The 10,426-nt window shown below is 39.9% G+C and overlaps 1 protein-coding gene across 1 annotated transcript in view; it reads right to left on the bottom strand.

Annotated features, from left to right (window-relative positions):
* RYK (receptor-like tyrosine kinase) overlaps positions 1-10,426 on the bottom strand; it is a 47,551-nt gene that overhangs the window by 9,837 nt on the left and 27,288 nt on the right. Inside the window, exons 10-12 of the mRNA XM_010285866.1 lie at positions 4,070-4,139; positions 1,912-2,044; positions 22-131 (exon numbers count right to left, since the gene is read on the bottom strand). Coding sequence (XP_010284168.1) covers positions 22-131; positions 1,912-2,044; positions 4,070-4,139 — 313 coding nt within the window. The remainder of the gene's footprint in view (positions 1-21; positions 132-1,911; positions 2,045-4,069; positions 4,140-10,426) is intronic.

Raw genomic sequence — 10,426 nt, forward strand, 5'->3', positions numbered from 1 at the left:
TCTACCCCGTTGAGTACTTACACACAGTTTCTAGCAGCCAGGTCTTTATGAATGACCTCCCGTCTGGCCAAATAACTCATTCCACAGGCAATCTGAATAGCCATATGTACAAGATCCTGCTGGGAAATTGCCTGCAAGAGCACAGAAGAACAATCATTGCAAAACTGCAAGCCCAGTGCCTGCTAGGTCAGTGTTTTTGTAGTATTCTAGTGCCCCCTCTCCTCACTTTTGGTGGCTGATGCTTTCCAGTACCTTATTACAGACCTTACCACATCTTGAAAACTTATGAAGACTCCTTATTTTACATTTTAACTTTTTTTTTTTTTTTGACATGCCAGGGGCAAATGTTCCCAATTTGCAACTGCCTCACTGCTACACAGCTTTTCCTTTGATTAGGGGTGAACATAGGCAAAAAATGGTCAATTTTACCCTTCTTACCACACTTTTTTCACTTAGCCAACTCATTTTCAGGCAGCAGAGCACAAACAGCAGTCAAAATTCTTGTTGCTATCTGTTGCTGAAAACTAGTATCAAAGGCTGTTGCTCCATCTACTTTTACAACTTCAGTCCTATAGAAATTAAACCCTTGCATGTATTTAGACCCTGGGTTCACTCTTCCATTTCCACAGTGTTTCAGAAACTTCAGTATGTAGCTGGACACACGTAAGTGGCAAGACTGGGGTTAAAATAAACCAAATACTAAAGTAAAACAATAATAAACTGGCTTCCTCATTAACAGGCTGTTATTAAGAACAGCAGCCATGTTATTATTTCAGAAAACTCAAGAACTTGCTTCAGGTATTTGTAGAAAAGTTCCATCTTAAAATAAGTATCTAGGACACCAAATGCCCCATTTTTTGACAGTTAAGTACAGTCATACCTAGTCACTAGGAGGCAACTCCTGTTTGACATAATACAGATTATAAATACCATTTCTGCTTAAATTCTTGGAAAGGGATACTGGTGCGTTGTATAGGGATTTATAACTCGGATTAAGCAGCAAAACAAGTAAAATCAACACTGAAAGATCCCAGCATCTTATCACAACTTGTAAATTAACAGAGGTAGATGGCCCTTGTTAGTTTGAAATCCGGTACATAACCGGGACAAAAGCTGACCTCAGGAAACAAGATTTCACTTTGTGCTTGATTTAGCCTAAGGACTGAAACCAAACCAAGGTGAAGTTGAAGAAAAGACAAGGTAATCCTAACAAGGGGGATAGCTTTAATGCATATACACATCCATCACTAAACGCTTATCCAGATTTTTAAAAATAGGCAACGTATCTAGGAGTATTTTCTTTCTCACTCCTCATGAAATATATGCAACAGGTTCCACTGAAATACAGTGAAGTTATGAATGCTAGAGAGCACCCACAGAAGTAAGACATTTAAAAAAAAAATCAGAGATGGCTTCTTTTAGTATCTAAAGTTAAATAAATCCAGTTATTTTACTTAATAGCAAATCTACAGCAGCACCTTAAAAATTTAACAGAAGTGCTTTATGCTTACAATAAAATAATTGAGAACTACAGTAAAGGGATAACCTATTAATTATACCAAAAATAAAATCAGTAAATCCGAAACTTCTCCACAGACTATTTTCCCCTGTGTATTCTAACTTAAATCTACAATCATACACCATTTTATCTAATTTTTAGTATTTTTTTTAAGATATATTGCTATACCAGCTACTACTCTAATCAGAGTTTAACTCAGCTTCATGCCCTCTGAACATCTGTGATAAACACAGCCAAGAATGTTTTCCTTGTATGAATAAAGACAAACACTTGCTAGGGAACCTTCTCTCATTGTCACAACAGAACAGGCAAATACCACAACTATTTCTTTTAAGGCACATACACAGATGACAAACCAAGTCTACGTTTAATGACAAGATTTCTGAGTGTACCTGAGGATTGTTGGCCTCTACCAGCTTGCACTGTCGCAAGAATAGTTTAAGGTTCCCCCAGTTCATGTAAGGCAGCAGCACCATTGGTTTCTCTCCCTCCTCTATACAGACATGAGTGATAGGCAGCAGATTCCTGGAAGACAGGGAGAGAAATTCCTAATTTCATTAAACTGAAATTTGATAAAGGTCTTCTCGAGCCCTAAATATAGTAAGTTAAAGCAATTCAACATTGAAGAAAAGCATTTAATCTTGCATTATGAATTGCAGAGCATAAGGTCTCCAGATAACTAAAGGCCTAGACAATTTTATTTTTTTAATGAGATATTTGAGTACTTTCCCATTAGGAAGAGCCCTCCAAGTTTTTTCACTTGGTCCAAAAGGGGCTGAAATCAGTTTCTGTGAATACAGGTTATCACTTATATTAAGAAGGGATATGTCCTCAACTTGGAAGTGTATCATCCTAAATGCAACTATAGATATGAAATTTATTAGGTCTATTACAGTGGTTTACAAAAAAGTCAAAACATCATGTTTGATCCACTTGAAAAATAACAGAACAGAAAATTTTAGTTTTGCATCAACTAAACACTAAATTGCCATCTAAATGCAGAAATATCTGAGGAGTTTTATCCCAGGTGTTCTAGAATCACAGAATCATTTAGGTTGGAAAAGACCTTTAAGATCATTGACTCCAGCCATAGACCTAACACTGCCAAGTCCACCACTAAACCACTTTAAAGGTCCCCTCTAACCCTCCTTATGGCCCAGATAACCCCCATGCTGCATTGTTTCTAAACATCTTCCTATAATATCAACATATGAAGTTGTAGAAACTTGAAACAAACCATATATAGTTTCAATTTTCCATGAAACTTTTTTTTTAAAAACTGTATCTTCTATTGAAAACATATTAGTAATAAGTCTCCAGTGAGTTATAGTGATTTTTAAAAGGGAACCTGGGAATTTCCTGTTCTAACTTGAAGATGCCAGGTGTCACACCCATGAGCTCTACATACCCATGTGGCTCCACCTTTGATCAAGACAAAGGTCCTGGCTTTATAGGCGGTGTACAGAAGAAAAGCTTTTTGGACTTTTTCAGGAGTTTAATTTGTAACAGGGAGGGTAACAGCTGATTTTGTATGATGTGAGGGGGGGCTGTGTAATTTTGTTTCGATTTTAAGTATGTTTCCTCAAGAACCTCCTACTCCTCTTAATACAATCCTGTATTTTAGGAAAGGCCTTAACTATAATAGCTCTTGGAAAAGCAACTTTTAAATGCACTGTAGAACTAATAATTCTGATGGAACTATTTTAATTTCCTTCACATTACCAGTAAAAAAGATCAACTACCAGTCTAGGGATTTGGCTATGAACGTAGGTTTCTTCTTACCTGCAACCTTGCCAGTAACGAAGATCTTTAAGGCCAATTTCGGCCTTTAATCCAAGCTGCAAAACTGCCACTAACTCAAGCTGTTTGGGGCATCGATTCAAAAACTTGAGCCACCACCCCCAAGAACCATGCCATTAATTCTTAAGGAATAAATCCCATCAGTTATATGATTATGCCATACCAGGACAACACACGTGCGAGAGCCCTAAAAAGCGTTTCCTTGTATCCGTGTGGGACCGTACCTAATCACAGTACTTCTCTGTGCCATGTAGACAATTATTAGTAGATCAGCTAAACTGACAATCAACCTGCATATATTACTCTTGTCATCACTAAGATCCCGCCACATATAACAACTAGCCTGTGCAAGAACCAGCGTCAACCAACATGTGCCTGCAGCACCTTTCCTGTAATAACTAAGAAGATATAAAAGTAATATCTACCCATATTTCACTGCGAGGCTTGGAACACCAAACCAAAGGCTCTCCCCATTTTCCCTGCACACCACTACCATTTGATTTTATGGACTGCGCAGCTGGGGAAAAAGCTTATAAGCACTCTTTGCAATAAGAAGTGTGTCTAGAATTCTGTATTTTAAAGTGACACAAAAATAGTTTCTGCTCTTCATGGCTCAAAAGAAATTTCAAACATACAATATGTTGCTGAATTTGGAAAAAAAATTTGTTTCTTCTCCCCTAAGGAACATGAAGCACAAGTATTTTCAGCTCACACAGATACAGTTTTGCTTATAAACACTGCTTAACTTACCTGTGATGAAGTCCTCTGAGTTTACAGCTTTCAGTCAGCATCATTGTCACCTGTACCTCTGAGGCTTGATCTAATTTAAAAAAAAAAAAAGGAACCACAGATATAACTTTGGAAGCAAATCAACCTATTAATTAAAATTTGGTCCAGATCTGCAAGGTCAGCTGAGCACAAACAGAACTTGTTTGCCTACTTTTTTTTTTTTTTTAATGGAATTTACAAAACCCCAAACAAGTAAGCCAAGTTCTTTTTCACCTGTACCCCTGAGGGTTTATCTTAATTTAAAAAAAAAAAAAGGAACCACAGATATAACTTTGGAAGCAAATCAACCTATTAATTAAAATTTGGTCCAGATCTGCAAGGTCAGCTGAGCACAAACAGAACTTGTTTGCCTACTTTTTTTTTTTTTTAATGGAATTTACAAAACCCCAAACAAGTAAGCCAAGTTCTAGGGCATATTTCTGCTTAAACAAATGGGGTGAAGCCGAAAAAGGAAATAAAACACAGTCCAGGTGCTGACAGACTGTACTTTTGCCACTTCCTGACAGCTTCTGGGCAGGCACGAACCGCCTGCACTAGGCAGCGCAGGTCACATCCTGCGCACGGGGCCGGTGCTGCCGGGACAAGGGGAGCACGCTGTGCGTTTCCCAAAAGCACAGAAGCGCTCAGAAGACGCCGGTTCGCTGCTGAACTACGAGTATAGGCTTCTACAGATTGCTTCCACACTGATGGAGACCATTATATTTCTAGATTTACTTATTTACAGCTCTTTACTTGAAACACTTGACTCTTGGTAACCTTAGAAATGTTTGCTGTTCTCTTCCCCACCTTTCAAAAAAAAAAAAAAAAAAAAAAATCACTGCAGCCAGCAAAAATTCAAGCATCTCTGATAACTCCAGTAACCCACAGCAATCAGAACATCTACGGGGCAGAAGCAGAAGTGTTGCCTGTAACCCCTTCCCCACAAGCATTTTTGTGTTTGGGGGTCCCCCCGCCCCGAAGGCAAGAAGCAACAGGGAAGCTTAGCGCGATGTAAATCTCACAATCCCACCCTCCTCATACCTGAGTGCATTTTCTGACCCTCCTTCATGCTAGAACTAGTACCAGTGTGCTAGGCAGCAAGCTAGCACAGGAGAGCACCCAGCAAAAGCCTATCAGTCTTCCTTGCTGCATTAGGATGAATTCACATATTACAGATGAGTCAAACCAACATTTTACTGCCCTGGGAGGAAGAAGGGGAGATAACTCATCTGCTCTTTTCCCTTCTTCATGGTCTTGCTCTCCTCCCTGTACCAGCCCTGACGCCCTTTCCTAACTAACTTTAACCCTGCAGAAGAAAACATGATTTTTGACTGTGTTGAGTGTTGAACATGGTCAGTGTAGGTGAGACCAAGGTAGGGAAAGAAAGCACAAAGCCCAGAGGGAGAGCACGGCTTCCCCCGCGTAGCAACAGCAAGCTAAATAGATAGGCTCTAAAACTGGCATTTAGCTTTCCAGATCTGCTGGAAGGGGAGACAGCTTCAGGCACAAGACAGCTCCTGCCTAAGAAGGGCTCATCAAAAGAGAAATCACGCAACTCAAGAACCTGCGAGCCACAAAACATCGGCTGGATTGAGAAAGTTCCCCTAAGCCAGGGAAAGGAATGATATCCCAAGGCAAACTACTTCAAAGGCTGCTTTACCACCTCAGCTCAGGAGAGATTAAAAAGGAGACATGCCTTCCCAAAAGCATACAGGCACTGAAAAAAAAGGAGGCGATCAGGAAATGGAGGTTATAGGTGTCGATACAGGTCCCAGCCAGAGGCACTGCACCCTGAGCATGCTTGGAAACCCCTAAGGAGCACCACTGCCTAGACCCTGTACAGGCTGGAAGGACCAAGACCACCAAAAGCAAGTCCAGACACAGAAGTGCCATTAGATTAGTGACAATTATGGCTGCAGTATATTATGGGATGCAGCAAAACGATGCATTTCCTCGTATTTGATAACAAGGACGTACGAGGGGAAGGTATGAACAGGTTCGTGCAGTGCAGGAGACAAATATTTAAGTAATGGTCAGCTGAAGCCTCTAGTTTGCACTCCAACACACAGAGGCACGAGAAAGAGAAGGTCCTACCTAGTGTGCAGCAACAGCTCTCAAGTGTTTTTTATGTGATGAATTTGATACGTAGGAGACTTCAAAAGGTTTGTTAACAAGTAAGAAAAAAGAAGAAACTACATTAAAATGAAGTTATGGACGCATGAACGGCTGAATCATCCAACTGTAATAAAGGGCAAGAAGCATTAAAAATAGAGGTGTAAAGGCATATTGTAAGAAGCTAGAGGAACTGCCAGCAGGCTACTAGTACCCAGCTTCAGGATTAAATGCATTAATTAATAGAACTCGAAGACCACAACCTCTTCAACCCAGCATACAACGAAGGGAGGAAAGAGATTACTAGGTGTGGGTTTCAGCCGATTAACTCGCTTATACGCTCTCTGGCCCTGTGCTTGCTTAACTGGTTTGCTTTTAATTATAAGAGCCACCATGCAATAATTCAAAGCTCTGTATCACAGATTATTTAAGACTGGCTTTAAAATCTACAGAACAAGTTAATCTAGTTTGGACAATGCACATATTAATCTCTTCATGCTAACACTGTAAGAGACAACACTTCTGCCGATGCCTTTCCCTTTCCATCACGCAGGGTGTTTTTCAGCAGGTCACTCTTACGTTTCATTGTTTTCTTTCAGTTCAGAGACACTCCGCTATAGTCGTCGGGCACCCAAAAGGACGATTGACTCCCATTCAAGTATATTCGGAAATCTAAATCTTATCTTGTGAAACAGTCCCAGCATCCGTATTGTGTTTTCTTATCAATATTATTTCCTTGTTTTCTGTATGGAAAAAACTTATACAACACCAGCAAATTCAACACGCTCAGAACAAACAATGGCAGTACAAGGTTAATCCTCCTCTAGCTTAGACCGGTGCCAATTTAGAACACCACACAATTTGATTGTTGTGGTTTTGTACTAGATATAATTCAAAACAGAATATAAATTGCCACTTCTTTGAGTGATTCTAGTCAAAAGGGGGTAAAAAAAATACCAAAATAATGCTACTGCAACAGTCCCTATTGCAATTACACTTCCTTTTATAGCTATTTTCTTTAGTTACCCAACAAAAAGTAGATTTAAACAAACTCTCAGTCACATTTAGTTGATTATAACCACTTTTGAGCATCCAACAGACAGGTCTTCATAGATTACAAAGAAGGTGATTTTGGAAATAAAACATTTTATTGTAGAGGATCTGGTGAATCTGACCATCCTGCACTGAAAACCATTAAAGATAATCCAGAAAATCCACAGCAGGCCCAGAGCAGAGCCAGCGACAGTCGTGAACCAGCAGCTCCAGCTTGGTGAGACGTTCTTACAAGGACATACTAAGGTGAATCCTACAGATTTTGTTTTCCTGCCTGGGCCAAAGTGTAGTCCTGTACCGAAACCATATATCAAATCTCTAAGCATTACATCTAAACACACACACAGGGGCATTTTATTCACAGAATTTTTTGTGTAGCCACACAAAATGAGAGCTGGGGAATGATCTTGTCAAACACGCAAGCATGCCCACAGGCTTTTGCGGCTCGTTTTTATTGTACTGGATCTGCGAAGTCATTCGATATGAGCATAGCCACACACACAGTTAAAGAGGGGGGAGTGGGGGGGAAGCCTCCCACAGAGCCAGAAACTTCTTAAATTAGAATAGTAACCTAAAGCCATCACCGAGGAGGCCATAGTCTCCCATATATTAAATCTGTGCCTCAGGAAACAGACCTAAGTTTAAGTCGAACACTCCAGGGCAAGGCAACAAGGGCTTATTGCACAACTTCTTCAAAGCCCTGAAAAAAGCTAAACTTCCCTCTGAGATATTAACACTATTTATGATTAAGAATACGTCAGTGCTCAACAATTCATGCAGTTGCAGCCTGATGATCATGAGATGTAGCCAGGTCAGTGCTGCTTAGCCCTGAAAAAGCATCATCTATTTTCACAAGGCTGCCATGCACCAACAACTGAGTAACTGAACAGCAAAGACTTCAGGTCACCCAAGTTAAGAGAAAGATTTAACACCCAGTAGTAATTCTAGATGTTCAATTAGGACCAAAAAGGTCCAACTTTCAGAAGGTGCTTAAAAACAAGACTATTTGAGATACATGTAAATTCCAGAACTAGGAAGATGCTTTTAAAGCACTGGTTTTATCCTTCCTGTGCCAAAAGCCTGGCTGTGAAAGTCTACCCTAAGGCACAGAGCAAGAACAAGCTAGGATTTCAAGAAGCTTTGATACAGCTACAAGTTTATATCTCATGATATTACGTTATTTGTATATAGCTGGGCACAATGGGGCTCTCGGCACTACTATTTTTATATAAGAGGCTAATCTCTCCACACAATTCTGGCAAGCATGACATGTGCTGAGGCCCTTCCTGGTTCATGGGGAGAAAACACACGTATTTAATTTTTACCGACTTCTCAAAATCCAGCTGTAAAGCTGCATTTTAAACTCTTTGTTCATCATCACTCATCAGTCACATGAATCACTGTAACACTCACGTGAAAAAAATCTCTGGGAAGCCTGCGATGACACTAACATCGCAGCAATTTGCTTGCTCTGAGACTGGGTACTCATAACAACTGCAGACCATCGTGCTCTACGTTCACTAGGTGGTAACGCATCAGAAGAGAGTCACTCCACCTCAAATCACCTACCAGAGATGAAAAGCAGCAATCACCTGGATATTACAGCAGGTTGCCCGGTTAGCTGGATGGCTTTCAAGAATAACATTTTAAGTCAGACCTCCTAGAATCTCAAATAAGCAAAGCACAGCATTACAACTTAAAGACTTTAGATTGTAGCACAGTCACCGAAATCTATTTCTTCAGACAGAAGACAATGCAGAGTCTTAAAAGCAATATAACCAAAGGTTTCAAAACTGAAACAAGTCATTTCAGAGCCCTTCCATGGCCTACTATGGGCAGTAACACAGAGTGACTTCTTTCAGCACTCCTCTCAAGAAGCAGCTCTGCAAGTGCTAGGAAATACAGCTATTTGGAAATATAGTCCAAAATAGCTAGGAAATCTAAGGCTTCTGATAAACATGTCTCCTGACAGCGATATTTAAAAAGATGTTTTACCTGAAGCCTCTCTCACCTTTGGACCATTTGTATCATCTTATTCCCGTGAGAACTTCCTTCTGTCTCATAGTGCAAGCTAATATTCCTCAACATAAGAACACATAAAACTAATTTTCTATAAGGCTACCTGTTTTCACAAAGCTTGTATTACCCTTATTAGCTTTCAAACTTGCCAAATATACTGTGACAAAGTCCACAAGCTCAAGTTATTAAAGGGTGAAAAGTATACAGGCAGGCACAATGGTCACAGACTCTGTGCCCATAGGAATTGAGTGTAGTACCAGAACTGCCCTGAATGTTCAGCTTCAGGTAAGAAATGTTCCTAGTATCAAAACATTCTTTTTAATTACTGCTGCTTCTTCAGAGCAACTAATTATGTAAAATTTCTCCCAGGGCAAATTTCAATCCCAGTTCAAAGAGAATACATGCCTTAATACTGCTTTAACCCTTCTACAGATTTTTGTTTTTGGAAGAAATTCAACACTCAAAGACTATCCTGAATTCATGTCTGTTGTACATAACATTTGTAATGCTAATAGCAGACACTTTCAGAACTTTCCTTCAATAGAAGGATGAACTGCTTAAGGAACGCAAGTAGTCGTGATCCAATCCACCTTTTTACAGGTAGAAGGGAAAGTAAACACACAAAAATATTTATGCTTTAAAACCTTGAGAGGCCCTAGCAGTTAAACAGTGACAAGTTACTGTGTATGCCGATAGCACATCCGATGGCTTTCTGCCTACCAGAAGTGAAGGGAAAACACCGTGCTCCTGTTCAGCAGCTCTACTGCATGCGCAAGTCTAGATAGCTACAGAGGCATTCCAGTAACGGCTATACTTCCACGCATCAACGTCCATCTGCTTTACAAGGCAAAAACGCATCCTACAGAATTCAGATCTCCTGGACGTTAAGACATGCATACACAAAAGACAACTCAAGGTTACAATACAGGACATTATCCTTAGTCTTGTTAAAATGTCAATAAAGCAGGATTTCTTCTCCAATTTTAATATCAAGGCTATTTATATTGAAACATTTGTTTCCACACCACAACCGCACAAGTTTATTTTTCCAAAGCAAGGCAGTTCACGTTTTCAAATCCAAGCCTAATTTTAATAAGTTCTGGAAGTAATTCAACATGACACTGCTAAAACAGGGAATGCTGTTCTGGTTTCCCT

The sequence above is a fragment of the Phaethon lepturus genome, unplaced genomic scaffold (assembly GCF_000687285.1).
Source record: "Phaethon lepturus isolate BGI_N335 unplaced genomic scaffold, ASM68728v1 scaffold12834, whole genome shotgun sequence".
NCBI classification, from domain to species: Eukaryota; Metazoa; Chordata; class Aves; order Phaethontiformes; family Phaethontidae; genus Phaethon; species Phaethon lepturus.